The following is a 17,200-nucleotide window of genomic DNA, read 5'->3' on the forward strand; positions in this document are numbered from 1 at the left end:
ACATCAACAGCAAAAGGAGGGTCAAGGAGAGCCTCCACCACTTGCTGAATGAGGAGGGTAGTGTAGTGTCAGGGGATGAGGAAAAGGCAGATGTGCTCAATGCCTTCTTTGCCTCGGTCTTTAATGTCAGGACCGGTTGTCCTCAGGAGACTCGGCCCCCAGAGCCTGAAGTTAGGGACGGGGGGCTGTGTGAACCTCCCGTAATCCAGGAGGAGACGGTTAGTGACCTGCTGTGCCAGCTGGACACCCACAAGGCTATGGGCCCGGATGGGATTCACCCCAGAGTAATGAAGGAACTGGCAAATGAACTTGCCAAACCACTCTCTATTATCTACCGGCAGTCCTGGTTAACTGGAGAAGTTCCAGCTGACTGGAAATTAGCGAATCTAACGCCCATCTACAAGAAGGGCCAGAAGGATGATCCAGGGAACTATAGGCCTGTCAGCCTGACCTCGGTGCCAGGCAAGGTGATGGAACAGATCATCCTGAGTGCCGTTACACGGCACATGCAGGACAATCGGGGCATCGGGGCCAGCCAACATGGATTCATGAAAGGCAGTTCCTGTTTGACCAACCTGGTCTCCTTCTATGACCAAGTGACCCGCTTAGTAGATGAGGGCAGGGCTGCGGATGTAGTCTATCTAGACTTGAGTAAGGCATTCGACACTGTCTCCCACAGCATCCTCCTAGACAAACTGGCTGCCCGGGGCTTGGATGGGTGGACTCTTCGATGGGTTAAAAACTGGCTGGATGGCCGAGCCCAGAGAGTGGTGGTGAATGGGGCAAAGTCCAACTGGCGGCCGGTCACTAGCGGTGTTCCCCAGGGCTCAGTTCTGGGGCCGGTGCTGTTCAATATCTTTATAGATGATCTAGACGTAGGGACTGAGTGCACCCTCAGCAAATTTGCAGATGACACCAAGGTGGGTGGGAGTGTCGATCTGCTGGAGGGTAGGAAGGCCCTACAGAGGGATCTGGACAGGTTAGATAGATGGACCGAGACCAACGGCATGAGGTTCAACAAGAACAAGTGCCGGGTCTTACACTTTGGCCACAACATCCCCATACAGCGCTACAGGCTGGGGGAAGAGTGGTTAGAAAGCGGCCCGGTGGAAAGAGACCTGGGGGTGCTGATCGACAGCCGGCTAAACATGAGCCAGCAGTGTGCCCAGGTGGCCAAGAAGGCCAATGGCATCCTGGCCTCTATTAGGAATAGTGTAGCCAGCCGGTCTAGGGAAGTGATCGTCCCTCTGTACTCGGCACTGGTGAGGCCGAACCTTGAGTACTGTGTCCAGTTCTGGGCCCCGCACTTCAAGAAAGATGTTGAGGTGTTGGAGCGAGCCCAGAGGAGGGCGACCAAGCTGGTGAAGGGTCTGGAGGGTCTGACCTACGAGGAACAGCTGAGGGAGCTGGGGTTGTTTAGCCTGGAGAAGAGGAGGCTCAGAGGTGACCTTATTGCAGTCTACAACTACCTGAAGGGAGGTTGTAGTGAAGTGGGCGTCAGCCTCTTCTCCCAGGCAACTAGCGATAGGATAAGAGGACACACCCTCAAGCTTCACCAGGGGAGGTTCAGGTTGGACATTAGGAAGAATTTCTTTTCAGAAAGGGTTATTAGACATTGGAATGGGCTGCCCAGGGAGGTGGTGGAGTCACCATCTCTGGATGTGTTTAAGAAAAGACTGGACATGGCACTTAGTGCCATGGTCTAGTTGACATGGTGGTGTCAGGGCAACGGTTGGACTCGATGATCCCTGAGGTCTCTTCCAACCTGGTTGATTCTGTGATTCTCTCTCCCTTTTCCCTTTCCCTTCCCCTTCTCAGCGCAGGGGGAGGGTTAACAGAGAGCGTCTGCCACCAGTTTAATAGCCAGCCCAGCCTTAAACTGTGACAGCAGTATCACTTCCATCGTATTTACCCAAATTTCTAAATATTCTTTGCTGATCTACACCTTGGTGAAGTTCTTCGAGAGCTGATGATACTTGAAAGAAAGAATTAGTGAAAACTACAGCATTTAACTGAAATTTTTCAGTATGAGAATTTGAGCTGAACTAACTATTTCTCTGTCTCTTACTGGATCTTGCTTTTTGTGACGATTGGTTTAGACTTTTTTAAATACAGCACTGGAATCTGGGAGGCTTCATGACTTGCTGATGGCACTCTACTGGAGCCCATCTCTGTGTTTATGAAGTGGTTGGAGTTCTCACGCACATCGGTAGTTTGGAAGCTGCAAGAAAACAGTAAAATCTGTCTTAAAAGAGGAAGAAAAGAGGTAGAAGATTTAGAGTTAGTAAAGTTGTTCAAGGACGTGAACAAAGTTTTGTGGTGAGAGGTGAAATTTCAGTGGACCAGCAGGCACAACCTCTTGTACAGGCACAAACTTTAGCAACGGGATATGCCTGTCAATTAAAGGGACAAGCCCAAGACTGATACACATACTAAGAATATTTCAGTAAGGACTGTCAGATAGTTTAGTGCTTGTGAAACTGTGGTTATTTTTATTTCTTTGAGATCAGGGTTTGCATTCTACAAATGAAAAAGCAGGAAAAATTACTGAAGATCTTGGTCTTTAAAGATGTTAATTTTCTTTAAATATATAAATAAATATTTTTAATAATCCTTTTCCAGAAAACAATGCAAAAAGATCTTTTTTAACAAAAATAAACCAAAAAATTTATGATCTTTCTGTTCCTTTATTTTTGTTGCTTATTTAATTTCTTTGTTGAAAATTGGGATAATTTTGAAGTTTTTCACAAAAAAAATGAAAGAAATAAGCCATATTCCTTCTTTTTTTTGTCCTCAGCTGAACAGCTAATTTTGTACCTGAAAGTGTCCAATGTTAAAAAGAAACACGAAATACCATATTTTGAAACTGTGACCTACTGTCTAATGCTTAAAGTAGTTAAAATGATCATAGGTAGAAATGCATGAAGGATGGTGATATTCAGCTAAGATGCATATGCTCAGAACTAATTAAAATTTTGCATTTTAATCAGGTTTTAATTTGAATTCTGCCCATTAAAATTCTGTAGGTATGACTGCTAGTTGTTTGTTGAGTGAACAGATGAATATTTTTCATAATTGTATGACCTCTCACAAGTTTATGCATGATTAATATAATATTTGAATTATTTATGATTTGGTCATGATTATGAAATCATACCTTTTAATTATTACTAGTTAATTTTAATTTGTACTGGGGTAAACCAAGTGTGTTCAGTAAGGATCAGAATTAGGACTAAGATAGGGCACTCTGTAGAGCGTAGAGATGTCAGATGTTTCCTGACACTTTTATTACCATCTGATACTTTGGAAGAGTAGGAAAAAGCTTGGGAAGAAAAATTAGTCAACCTATGTGTAGTGTGATCAAGGTAATTGTACGTTCTATAACAAAAAAAAAGGTATTTGCTTATTTCTGCTGTCAGTTTTTAAGTGTGCTGTAGCTGGGACTGGTGTACGTGTGTACCTAATGGGTGCTGTCAGCTGCTGTGAAATCTCAGATGGTTGAGCTTTAACACCACATATAAACATTATTCTGGCTTTTCCTGGTTTGAGTCCATTTCTCAAGGTAAGGAGAGCATGAAAGATGATGAAAGAAGCTTGTTCAGACCATGTTCTGACAGTAGCAGAGATTTGTCTCTCTCCCCTCCTGGTAGATATGATGAAAAATGAAGCTTGAAACACTTGTGATGTGACAGCAGGGTGGGAAATTGTAGCCAGCGGCCTGGAGGTGGCCAACAGGACTTGGAAGGCACCAGTATAGGATAAAAGCAGTCTAATGGAGTAGCAGATTGAACTTTGAGAGGATAGGAATAGGATACAGCAATATGAAGGATAACCTTCAGCACAGAAACAAATCCAAAACTGAACGTCTTTCATCGGAAGATTAGAGTTATCTAATCACACAAAAGATGCTTGCTCAGACCCACAGCTAACGAATGTCCTAACTGGCACTGTCAGACAGCTGAGATTCTTCCTTTGTCAAGAGACACAGCAACTGTGTTGTCCACCCTTCAGAATCCACTAATATGTGTTTACAAAAATACTGAAACATGCAGAATGGCAAACAGTTAAGAACCCCTTTGATGTGATTAATATTGGAGAACTATTTGTCATGGGGAAGAACTGCTCCTGTTTTCAATCATTTGGTAGTTTATTGCTTGGTCTATTCAGATTGAAGAACAGCTCCAGCACTGTCTTTATTGGGCAAATTCAGATGCCGTTGAAAAGCTGAAATTTCTCAGTTGGGGAAAATGCAAGTGTTTGAATTCAAACTCACTGAAGATTTTTAGCTAAATAAATAATATTGTAAAAACCATTATGTTCATCTGTGTCCAGGTGGCCAGGAACAGAGGTAAATCAGAACAGCGTACTAAGTCTCATGCAGGTGTGTGTTCTGATATGACTGAGAATCATAGAATCATTTAGGTTGGGAAAGACCCTTAAGATCATTGAGTCCAATCGTTAACCCAGCACTGCCAAGTCCACCACTAAACCATGTCCCTAAGCACCACATCCACTCGTCTTTTAAATACCTCCAGGGATGGTGACTCCACCACTTCCCTGGGCAGCCTGTTCCAACACTTGACAGCCCTTTCCGTGAAGAAATTTTTCCTGATATCCAATCTAAACCTCCCCTGGTGCAACTTGAGGCCATTTCCTCTTGTCCTATCACTTGTTACCTGGGAGAAGAGACTAGCACCCTCCTCGCTACAATCTCTTTTCAGGTACTTGTAGAGAGCGATAAGGTCTCTCCTCAGCCTCCTTTTCTCCAGACTAAACAACCCCAGTTCTCTCAGCCACTCCTCATAAGTTTTGTGCTCTAGACCCTTCCCCAGCTACGTTGCCCTTCTTTGGACTCTCTCCAGCACCTCAATATCTTTCTTGTAGTGAGGGGCCCAAAACTGAACACAATATTCAACATGCGGCCTCACCAGTGCCGAGTGCAGGGGGACAATCACTTCCCTTGTCCTGCTGGCCACACTATTTCTGATACAAGCCAGGATGCTTTTGGCCGCCTTGGCCACCTGGGCACACTGCTGGCTCATATTCAGCCAGCCATCAATCAACACCTCCAGCTCCTTTTCCACCAGGCAGTTTTCCAGCCACTCTTTCCCAAGCCTGTAGTGGTGCATGGGGTTGTTGTGCCCCAAGTGCAGGACCCAACACTTGGCCTTGTTGAACCTCATACAGTTGGCCTTGGCCCATCAATCCAGCCTGTCCAGATCCCTCTGCAGAGCCTTCCTACCCTGAAGCACATCAACACTCGCGCCCAATTTGGTGTCATCTGTGAACTTACTGAGGGTGCACTCGATCCCCTCATTAAAGAGAACTGGCCCCAACACTGAGCCCTGGGGAACACCACTTGTGACCGGCTGCCAACTGGATTTAACTCCATTCACCACAACTCTTTGGGGCCGGCCATCCAGCCAATTTTTTACCCAGTGAAAAGTCCACCCATCCAAGCGTGATGGAAGGCAGTTATGTCTTAGAGATAGCTATTTCTATGAAGTAATTATGCGGTAAGGTCTTCTACTTGGGTGAATGAAATATTAAGTAATTTTTTAATTTAATAGTGCGTGTGACCTATAGTGAAATGGTCGTTGTGATTGATTTTAGGAGATTTTAGCAGATTGTAGAGTCTCTGTTTCTTTTGGAAGAAAGAAGATAAAAGAGGGATCAGAAGATAACAGCCAGTAAGGGAAAAGATGCTTAGTGTGAATAGTTATTTCTGTATATGTTACATGCTGCCTCTAAGCAGATCTGTAAGAAATGCTGATTTAAATATAAAACCGTATTAGAAATTCAGTTCTTACACTGCAGCACACAATAAAGAAGGCACCTCTAAACTCGTTGGCTCTGTAATGGGCAAAGCAACCAAGCTTCTGGGTCTTGGAGGTTTTTTTTAATTTATCTTTGAATATGTGCTTTCAGTTTCCCAGATGCAGAGTACGAAGTGCCAGTCATTCAGCTTGAGGAGAATAATTTTCCTGTTGGAATTGTTCTAGCCCTAGTAGCTGCTACTAAGCTTACTTGGCATGGAAAGCGTTGCATAGAGAAGGGAACTGGCTTTGTCTCTTTAGTTTATGATTTTTTGAAATATTTTGGATAGTGGCAATTACTATAGCTGTTACCCACTAAAGTGCCCTGGTTTCTGTTCTTTGTGCAGGATGTCACCCACAGCTCTATAGGTATAACAGATCGATCCTATAGCAGGGGGCCTCAGCATGATAAAGGCTGCTTTTCATTCATGTGCAAATGCATCAGCAGTCTGCTGAGGTGCAGTTTGCTTTCATGCTGTGAACTAAACTATTTTTCCAAGTTTTAGAAGGGCGTGCTAATCTTGTAAAAACTCCTTGCCAGTTATAGCAAAAGGCTTAAATGAGTGCCCCAAAACGCTGCTGGTATTTTTATGTAATGAAGGTTAAGCAATGTCTAGCTGAATACCATGAAAGTTTACGGGTACATTTTTTCAAGTCTGCATTTGTTTGTTCTTTTCTTGTTTTTTCAGTTGCCGTCATCTGGCATAAGAAGCTTCATCTGCAGATTTTTAGCAACAACTGGTTTAATGGATGCGTTATTTCTCTGTGTAAACTACAAAGTCAAAGAGGTAGATGCAAACTTCTCCAGAGAGGCATGGAGCTACAGTGCATCTTCTCTGAGGACAGAAGGCAGTAGCTAGGGAACCGTGAGAAAGCTTAGGAAGTATTGATTCAGACATTAGTCAGGTTTAAATTAATCTGTTAGCCTTCAGGAAAGAGTTACGCTTTGCTTGACACTTCAGATAGCATCTTACTGTATGTATATATAAAAATTAAGCACTGAAAGGAGCAGACATTTTTCTTTAAATCAGAATATCCTGATTTATAGTGAAACTATACCTTACAGTTTCACTGGTTTCTATGGGTTGTGCTAATGTAACTATTTTGAATGTGTATGGGTGGATTAGAGAGGCCACTCGAGGGACAGGATAGAGGAGGTTTCCAAAGTTCTCCGTAGTTGCACGTCTGACTACCACTAAATTATTATACAGTTAATCTGGTACCTTGCTAAATTCTGTCCTTTAAGTAATTTAAAGATAGGTAGGCGTCTGTTCAGGCAACTAAATACCTTCAGCAGAAAAAGAGGAGCATGAAGTTGTAAGAACTAACCCAAATACCAAGGTCCAGATTCTTCTACAGGATGAGTAATTGCTTGTGGATAAATAATCTTAGTTCTTCCCAAGCATCTTCCACAAAAACTTTTCTCAGTCCGAACAGCAGCTACTCCAAATTATGTCTGTTTGGTCCCCTGTCCTTTCCATGACTAGGCTTCAGGTGAAAAGATGAGTCAATAAGCTTGGCATAAATTTATATTGTTCAGTTGGATTGGCATGATATAAAGTCAGCACTTTACACAGGAGACTTTAAAAATCTCTTTAAAGGAGATTTTTAAAAATCCAATATATTTGTGTTACACTGGAGACTAAGTTGGTAATTTGTAGATTATCATCATCTTGATAACCCATACACAGAAGTCTGGCATAAGAGCAGTCCTTAAGTAGTTTTACTCTTGTTAGAACAAAGAAATGGGGGATTAGTGAAACTGTGAATTAGGTCTAAAATCTTCCTGTACCATCAGCTCCTGATGTTAAACTTTATCTCTGAGCAGAACGTGTAATTTTGAAATATACCTGTTCTAACAAGCATTTTAAGGAGATGAATGATCACATTAGTGATTTTCTTTAGAAGTAATTTATTTCCTTAATTTGATTTGAGTTTTGACCTTTTAAGACTTTTGATCTAAATCCATTTAAGATGCTTCTGAAGGGCTTAAAAAGACAATGAGAAGTCAGCAGCTTTCGTATTAAAAACATACGAACTGTTCAGAATGAAACATTTAATTCCCACAAAAGCCATATCGTTAGGGCTACACAGTCCTCACTCTACAGCAAAGCAAAAATTAATGGAAATTTGGGGAGAAAATCAGCTGGGTGTTTGTCTTGTGCTGTGCTTACTTGCCTGTGCTATGTGCTGCCTACCCATTTCCCTATCTGTGGTTTTCAGTGTTGCGCTTGAGAATTATTCTACAGCCAAATTGGCTCAAGTATTAGGAGAATTTAGACCGATTGTCAAGGAAATAGTCTTATCCTGTTTCATGCTCTTGTTATTAGCAATAATGTTTTAAACCACCCACACCAGCTCTTCTACTCTTACCTTCTTTTATATGCTGTATGAAGGTAATTTAAGGAGGTGGGGAGCAAAGCTTTAGATCTTCTGAACTATGGATCATATCTGATAAAGAATAGATTCTGTAGGTATGAAACCAAGCATATAATGCCTGTAATTTAGAAATCTACTGCTGTTTTGATTTATTTCTAGTCAGTCAAATTGTTCGCGTCAATTGTTAGAGGGTCAGGTTTTCACTAATTAGAACAGATATGCATCTTAAATTATCTGTGGGAAATATGTAACGATTTCCCACAGATAATCCACAGTAAAGATTTTCAATGTAGCGCTATCATGTTTTCACTTTGGCAGTAATTTCAGGGGAAATGATGTATGTCTTCACTGTTTATACTGATATGACGATTACCTGGCATATTGGTATTGTACTGGTACCTGATGGCATCATTTCACTTGTAAGCTGTGTACATGGCATTTTCCTCTGTGTGTTTCAGCTTGTGAAGTGATGGGTAGCTGCTTGTCCGCTTTCCATCATAGATGCTCTCTTCATGCAGGACAAAATTTAGAATTTTATCTGATAGTACCTTATACAGTAATTATTAATATATTCTTAGCAAAGTAACAGATCTTGTAGAAATAGTAGTATAGCAGTAGAATTAGCGCAGTAACAAATCCCTAGCCTTGAAGGAGTGTTATTTTTGTATGTACCCAGCACTGCAAGACTCCAGCAAATGCAGATATCTTTGCTTTTACTCTGTGTACCATGCTGGTTTACTACTGAAGGATAAGCAAAGCACAGTTTATTACTGCAAGGTTTCTGTTAAATCCAATCTCAAGTGCTATTTTTCCTGTTTCAGTGCACTGAATCTGCTTTCTTGCAACAGAATTTCTTCTCAGTTACAGGCAGACAGTGGAGAACAGATGAGTGGCTTCAGCCATAAGAGGCTTTGAATACATCTGGTTTTCCCTTGTATCGTTTGTGTTCCACTGTCAAAAGTAGGACACGTCTGGGGAAAGATGGTGGGGGAAGAAAACATCCAGACCTCCCAAGGGTTGTGTCCGTATGAATCAGGAGGTTGGTTTGCACTGGTGGAGATGGATGCAAGAAAATAAACCAAGTACGTCTTTGTTTACAGTAGCATTGGAGAGAAAGCATGAGGCTCCTCTCCGATGAGCAGCCGACCTGGCTGGACAGAATGGAGAAACCAATCTCAGCATCAAGATGTTTTAAAATGCTAATCAGCTTGTATTCATTTCCAAACACCTGCAAATGAAATTAGAGTAACAGCAAAAGAAGCAAACGTGATGTTGTTAAAACGCCATGAAACTGAGCAATCCTGTCATCTTGCAGTGGTGCAGGTGCAGAGCGGGCACCTACGTGGGGCTGAGTGGGAGGTGGCAACGGGATCACCGGGTGTTCAGTGATTAATCTTTCAAATACCATTTCCTTAATGTGTAAGGAACAGCCGGTTTAAACATATGGATGGTTTTCCAGCACAGTTCAGTCTTCTGTATGTCTTGTACCTGGAACATAGCTCAAACCTGATTTGACCTGCCCATGGTGAGGAGTGCACATGGTGAGCACTAGGGAAGTCTCAAGGTGGACACTTAATGCTAATCCATGTCTTGTGCTCGTAATGTAAAAAGAAAGGCTGAGCTGAGCCATGAAAGAGTAAAGCGTCAGAAGAAGGAACCTGGGGTGATGCTTAGAAGAAAGATGAAGAAATGGCAAAGATGGCGACAGGACTTTTGGCTGAGAAAAATCTCTGTCATGGAAGCTGCTGGTGTCTTAGGTGGATGGGTGCTCCAGTGGCCGGGCAGCGGCTGAGGCCATAAGCCTGTTGTATCCAGGCATGAGGGACATACCTTTGAGAGGGATGTTCGGTTGGCCTGTTTTCTGTGTGTTTTTCACCTCAAGACTGAAAGTGAATCTTTATGCGCTGGATGAGATCGGCTTTCTGGGGGAGCACGGCAAGGCAGAGCGGAAAGGGCGGCAGGGTGGGAGGGTGCACACCAGCACTGGCTGCTTTGCCGGCAGCACGTCAGGAGCTCGGCATTTCTCTGGGGAGCCCTGGCTCCACTTGGTCAGGTGCTGCTCACGTGCAGGGTGCAACTGCAAATCTTACGGCTTATTGCCATTAAGGCAGCGTTAGGGTTTGGCTCGGGTTTCAGACGTGCGTTTTTCCAGGATTTGTTGGGTTAACCTCTCTGTTTTAAGTGTATTTGAACTTTAGATTTCTAGCTGTCCTGAAATTGGATTTGGGACTTCACGGTGATATCGTGCTTTAACTGTTGTCCTGTTGGTACATCCATGCCAACATAAGGAAGATTTCTGCCCCAGGAGTGGTGGTGCGTTGGCCACCAGTGCTTAGCACATTCGTGTTCAACCTGGGACTGGCTTGGGCGTTTCTTAACAGAAAAGTTAGAGGAGAAATATTTTGTTGGAATTTGCTTCTGAAAGTCAGTTGCAGTGGTGGTAGGTCCTCTGAAACATTTCAGGGTGTCTCTTGCTCTGCCATCTCGCCACTTGTTGCCCAGCTATCACCCGTTGCCGGCATCTTCATTCTGGTTTTGCTACTGTCAAGAAGGTCGTATCCTTCACGTAAGCGCTCAGCTGATCTGGAAATCGTAACCCAGACAGATATTCAGCTCTCTGTGATTTCTTCACTTTGGGTAAATAACATTGTTTGCATATGAAAGGGTGGTGTCTGCCTAAGTCTTCGCTCCCGAAAGTACACCATTTTTTCAAATGTAGCAATTGATGTGGTTGCAGCTGAAAAGTCTCTCAACAGTTATGAGTTGTTGTCTCCTTACACAAATGCTAATTTAAAAAAAAAAAAGATTTATAACAAATGATAAAGTTGCCAGTATTCCTTTAAAATATAATCTATTGTGGGCAGTCAGATGGAAATACCTGATTTTATACCTATTCCTAGAAATATGTAATTTCCATATAGTCCTTGGAATAGAGACGCTTTTTCTTTCAGTAGCTCAGGCACAGTTTACCTCTGGTCTGATTCTTATTTTTATGGTCTAATTAGAAATGCTGCCACCTTCTGAGTTATTTCACTATGTAGAAAAGAAAGTATATGCCTCTCTTCCTTATAACTTCACTTGACCTTGGCACGCTCTGTAGGCATTACTGATTGCACCCAAAGGGCGCAGCATATAGTTAGTTCATCAGTGACGTAAGGACTAACTTCCATTTGACTTCAAATCCTTGTGTGCAGCATCTTTAGCTCAAAGTTCTGCTGCTGCAGCTTTTTTTACACTGTGTGATAGTCATGTGAATGGTCTCGTTGGCTTTGCTGTGACCATTTGCACAGTAAAGACTAGTCATTTGAAGGAGAGCTGTAGATACAAGGCAAGTGTTTAAATTCAGGTATGTTCTGCTGGTTACTCTTCCTAGGATCAGGCTTGGGGAAAAAGCACATTTCTGAATGTAGGACTCAACTCAAAGATCTTGATAAATTAACAGGGATGAAGTTTTTTCATCTTGATTGTACATTTGTCAGCTTTTCACAAGGCATGACATGCCATGTTTATATTGAGATGTCACCCATTTCCCTGAAATTCTTTAATACAAAGTCGTGTTGTTATTTTTTCAGGTGTTCAAATGAAACAGTATTCAAAAAGGAAGATTTGTTCTGGGCATACAATTTCTGCCCCACTCCATACTCTTGGACAGCACTTCTGGGACTTATTTTATACTTGGTTTTCTTTGCACCTGGTAAGCAAATGTTTGTTTTCGCATATAAGTTAAAAAATTGTAAAGGTAAAATGTTGAATAGTGAGGCTACACGTTAAATTTACTTGTGAGTCCAGCCATTAAACTGAGATTGATCTTTTTTTTTTTTTTTAATTCTTAGGAATGGGTCCTATGCCCTGGACCGTCAATTCTGAAATTTACCCGCTTTGGGCTAGAAGTACAGGAAACGCGTGTTCCTCTGGAGTCAACTGGGTTTTCAACGTGCTCGTGTCACTGACATTTCTGCATACGGCCGAGTATCTGACGTACTATGGTAAGAAACAGTATGTGTCTGTGTATGCAGTGCTACCATTGGCGCATAGATTTTCTACTGATTCTGGGTTGCATAGTTGGTTTTGCTATGAAATGTCAGCTGGGAATGCAGTGTTCTCAACTCATCGTGGTTTAGTAAGACTAGAGACCTGATACGACCTGCCCGGATCGTAAAGTTTGGTCCACCTTTCATAAGAAACATTTCTTTCTGTCCTTAACTGAGAACCTAGACAGTTGATTAAAAGAAGAAAGCTGGGAAAAAAACACTTTTCACTTAGTGAAATATGCTGATTCCCACTTAAGGAGACAGCATCTGCCATTTTCCCGTTTATGATGGCATCCAAGGCCAATACCAGGTGGTCCTTGCAGAAATAGCTGTGTGAGATGCTACTGCCCCGCTCCCAGCTGTTGATTAAGTCCTGTCTGCTGGAGCCTGCGGAGAGTTTGTGAGATTACTGCTCAGCCACTCCAGTACGAGTCATTTAAATTACATTAAGCTGCTGGGGAGTTGACGTGACCTTCACATCACTACTAGTACAGAGCCTTTCAGCTCCACTTGTCATTCCTTTGAGTCATCAGTCTAGAAACACATGGCGGGTAAATGTTTGTTGGTCCTTTGGTACCTTCTCTGCCCCCCTAGGTAAGGTGGGTGGCAGGGGGAACAAGCTCTTTCTTACTGCTAATTGTCTCTGCAGAGGACTTTTAAATAATAATGAGGTGTAAGAGTCACAAGCATTGTTTTAATCCTGACTATTTCTTTTTTGCTGAAGTTTCTCATTCTGGGGGGTTGTCTTAGTGTGTCCTAGTGTTAAGGTAAACTAAGAAAGTTCTTGCCTTTCTTATCTGCTTTTTTTATTGGGTATGCAACCGTTTAATCGCTGTTTATTTTAACAGCAGAATGACTTGTCCGAAAAAGATGTGTATTAGTTCCACGTGAAATGAAATTGCTTTTGTTAATTTACTCCATTGTGGAGCGATTGCAATAAAGCAGCCTTCTCCTAGACCCCCGGCCCCGCAGCTCATTGTTGTAACGATGCCACTCCAGCCATTGCTTTTACGCACACCTTTGCTGCCTGCAGCCTGCTGCTTCTGCCGCTGCCTCTGCTCTGGCGCAGAGAAGGGGTGGGAACTTCGATAACTGACTGTGCGTGTTGTTTTACATTGCAGGAGCCTTCTTCCTCTACGCGGGGTTTGCTGGCTTGGGACTGCTTTTCATCTATGGCTGCCTTCCTGAGACTAAAGGGAAGAAGCTAGAGGAAATTGAATCTTTGTTTGAAAACAGGCTATGTACATGTGGTACGTCAGATTCTGATGAAGGGAGGTATATCGAGTATATTCGGGTGAAGGGAAGTAATTACCATCTTTCTGACAATGATGCTTCTGATGTGGAATAATTTTCAGCTGCTGATGTATTTAATCATTTAAAAGCCTTCTGGGGGAAAAGCAGCTCTCTGATGACCTCACTGCCCTGCTTCTGGTCTGGTTCTCCTTTCTACTGTCTAGTTAAAAATGCCTTCATGTTAAAAAATGCTCCATTTGGGAGGAAATCCAATATCCAGTGTTTTCTTGATAACGAAAAGCAATGGCTTCCAAAAGAGATTGCATTCCACGATTATGTGAATTCACCAAGTGTGCGTGACACTGCACCATCCCAAGGTATTTAGTAGGGTGCACTGTACCAGCTGAATACAGAAGGCTATCCTAGATGGTCAGTGGTTGTCCTTATCTTCAAAACTGACAAAAGATAAAATAATAGAGTAGCTAGTCAGAAAGCAGCCGACATCTGTCGCATCCCCATCCCCTAGCAGCCTAGCAAATAGCTCTGCTGTGCTATACAACGAATGACGAATGCATAAGCTGCTGTAACGGTAGCCATTTAAAAGGCTTAACTGATTAGGAAAATATAAATATCTGCATATCTATCAGAGGGAACATTTCCCAAATTTACCCTGAGAGAATTTCTATTTTTATTTATTTGAGGTAACAAGTAGAGAGCCATAGTCACCTGGGTGGAGGTTCACTAGGGTGGCGTACGTCTGTGTTACACCGGGTTGTCTAGCCACTGCTGCTCTTGAGTACACACTACGGGTCGGGAGTTGGGGTTTTGAGAGAAACTGCCAAAATTAACTATCTGACAGCAGGAAAGCAGAACTAAGTATGTGGCCACACGTACAGTTGAACTGGTATAGCTAGGTACAACGTAGAGGCTTCAGTTAGTTGGAAAAAAATGAATTTTGTTTTCCTTTTTTGCATTTGAACGTTTGGGTTCGTGCCTAGTTTTGAACACAAAATATCATTAGCTAAAAGAACGAAAAGAAGGGGAGAAGTTTTTTGCTGCTAAATGCACAATGGTCATCTCTCCTGCGCCTTTTGCTCGTGAATGATCATATTGCCTTCAGTTTATCTTCATATGTGCAGAGTAAATAAATCCCAGCACATTTTTCCTTCAAATGCCCTTATTCAACCAGTGTCTTGCTGGATCTAAAGAGAGGTATTAGCAATGGGCAGAAGCCTACGTCTCATATTAATTGCTTTACCAAAGCATTGCAAAATTGTCAAGGAAATGTCAGGCACAAAAATCAACTTGACTGCCTTCAGCCTGGTAATGAAAATATGAATGGTATTTTGTTCACCTGCCATGAATTCTTGCCTTGGCAAATTGAATTTTATGCAGCTACATAAAAATATTATGTTGGTTTTTTTCCTTGCCCTGTCCTCACTGCTTTAAGTCTTCAGAGATATGAGTTTGAAAGCATCAACAATTCAAATTCTTATCTTTGAAACATTTACTTCATGAAAGAATGTGGAAAACCTTCTCTGCCTGTGGGTTGCCCCCCATTTATTTGGTAAAAATACATTTATTTTTCATTGTGTAAAGATTCAAGAAGTTGTTGTGTTCATTAGCTTTTATAGATTTGCTTTGTGGGCTTTTCTTGGGTTGACAAATATTTTGAATGTAGGATTACTATCAAGACTGAGACTGGACATACGTTACTAAATTATTTTTATTGGATAATGTGGGGTTTTGTTGCTGTGAAGAAGTCTGACATTATGTTATCTAATCTTCTATGGGGGAAGTTCTTACTCTCCAATTATTGAACTTCAGTAATTGTGTGTATTTTGCGTTATTTTCTTTTTTACTTCATTAATCAAAGAAATATTTTTGGAAAGAAAATATTTTAAAGCATCCTTCTGTGACTTGACTGGGACTAAAAGGGGAAAGCATAGCAGACAGAGGGAATTTCAAACGAATCATTGCAAGGAGTGGCCCAACCTTGAACATCTCCTTCCACGGTGGGAGGGCTGGATTCTCACGCCTTCCACCTTGCCTCCCCTTTAAGCGCACAATATTTTTATGCTTGAAAGCACCAGCTGTTGAAAATGCTCAGGTCTCCAGGCCTATCTTCTGATGCATCCACCACAGGTTAGGCTGTCACCTCTTTGAAACCTTCAGCAAAGGTGCAGTATCTCAAATGAGAAAAAGGGATACTTGGCACAGATGAGGGCAAAATAGTTTTAAGGGCAAATTAGTTTCTTCCTGAAACCAAAAAATGGGTGCTTGAAGACCCTTATTTGGAACAGTTTTGTCATCCAGAACAGCGTGTGAATAGGTGTATAACACCCAACCTGTGCTTACGTGGTATCCTACATAGAGTTAGGTTTGAGTAGGTATTTACTGGCTTTTCAGAATAGGGACTTACGGCTCTGATCCCCCCAAAAGCATAAGCCCACGCTCACCGTTACTCCTACGAATGTTCCATTGCTTGACGTGTTTTGCTGGAGTGGGGTGTAAGCCAGGGAGGGCGTCCCCGTGCCAGCACGGCGTCGGTGCTGACCTCATGCTTTGTTGCACTTGTGTCCTCAGGTAGAGGAAACCACTGCATTTGTTGGTCATAACCAAAGGAAAGTCACTGGAAAGATCGCTGTCACAAGATCAGCCTCTTGTTTTGCAGGCAGTGCTGGGGCTTTTTAGCAGCAGCAGACCATCCTTCTCTGCCAGCCTTGTTCCACAGACGTTCTCAAAAGTGGCGCTCAGTTGCGTGCAGCACTGGGCTCGTTTTTTCACACAACAAGTTCACTCTTACAGAAAGCAGTTTTCTGAAGGTTTGCATCCCATGCCCTTTTTCTCGAGGCAAAATCATTGAAACACGTGCATTTTATTCATCATCGCTACTGACTATGAGGGTGCAAAATATATCGGCTTCTTTATTGCCACTCCCCCTTTCCTGCCTGCAAAGACTTGGGTTTAAGTCTTCCTTTTAGGGTTGCTTTACACCAAGACAACATTCCATATCTTCGAAACACAGAACCTAGTACCAAGCATCATGTGTACTAAAAATGAGATCAAATACTTGAAATTAATCTTACACAATTAGGGGTTTATTTTTAGAATCTGTGAACATTTATAATGTATGAAGAAAATTAAATAAAATGTTTCTATTTTGCAAAGATTTTTTTATATTTGTGCATATTTTGAGTTTTAAGATATATTTGCTAAAGGTAGACTTAGTAACATTCCAGGTAAAAGAATAAAAATACAGTGTAGCTGAATAATTTCTTATGATAGGATTTTAATTTATGAAGTAGCATAAATAGTATGTCTGAGCACAATATCGTTTTATTGAAAGCTTTCTGCAGAAGATGTGAAATCGTTTCTTAAAAAGGACTGCACACTTAATTCAGGTATTCTGTGCGTCAGGAATGCTAGAGTAATACTGCTGGTAGAGTTGGGCATGTTGATTATACACAACAATTTGAGATATTTTAATTCTGATTAATCTACTGACTCTACATGTTTTGGTCTAAGAGCAAGTATAAAAGAAACAAGTCCTGGTGCATTTTTAATCTTTTAAAATTTAATTCCCATACAGTAGTTTGTTCACCATGTTTCATATCTAAAGTGTTGGGAGGGTTGAGATAATTTGCTGAGAGAATTTTTTGCTTGTTTCTTCCCCTTGTCACTTTGCTGATCAAAACCAGTTTTTAACAAGAGAGGCAAACCTGTTTTGAAAATAGAGAT

General features: G+C 41.9%; 1 protein-coding gene across 1 annotated transcript in view; it reads left to right on the forward strand.

The window, feature by feature from the left end:
* The window catches only part of SLC2A13 (solute carrier family 2 member 13), a 174,141-nt gene extending 157,587 nt beyond the window's left edge, over window positions 1-16,554 (forward strand). Inside the window, exons 8-10 of the mRNA XM_068401084.1 lie at window positions 11,768-11,889; window positions 12,029-12,181; window positions 13,348-16,554. Of these exons, the coding sequence (XP_068257185.1) occupies window positions 11,768-11,889; window positions 12,029-12,181; window positions 13,348-13,574 (502 nt within the window). The 3' untranslated portion in view covers window positions 13,575-16,554. The remainder of the gene's footprint in view (window positions 1-11,767; window positions 11,890-12,028; window positions 12,182-13,347) is intronic.
* The last annotated feature ends 646 nt before the right edge of the window (window positions 16,555-17,200 follow it).

Source organism: Nyctibius grandis, chromosome 5, assembly GCF_013368605.1.
Source record: "Nyctibius grandis isolate bNycGra1 chromosome 5, bNycGra1.pri, whole genome shotgun sequence".
Lineage (NCBI taxonomy): Eukaryota > Metazoa > Chordata > Aves > Nyctibiiformes > Nyctibiidae > Nyctibius > Nyctibius grandis.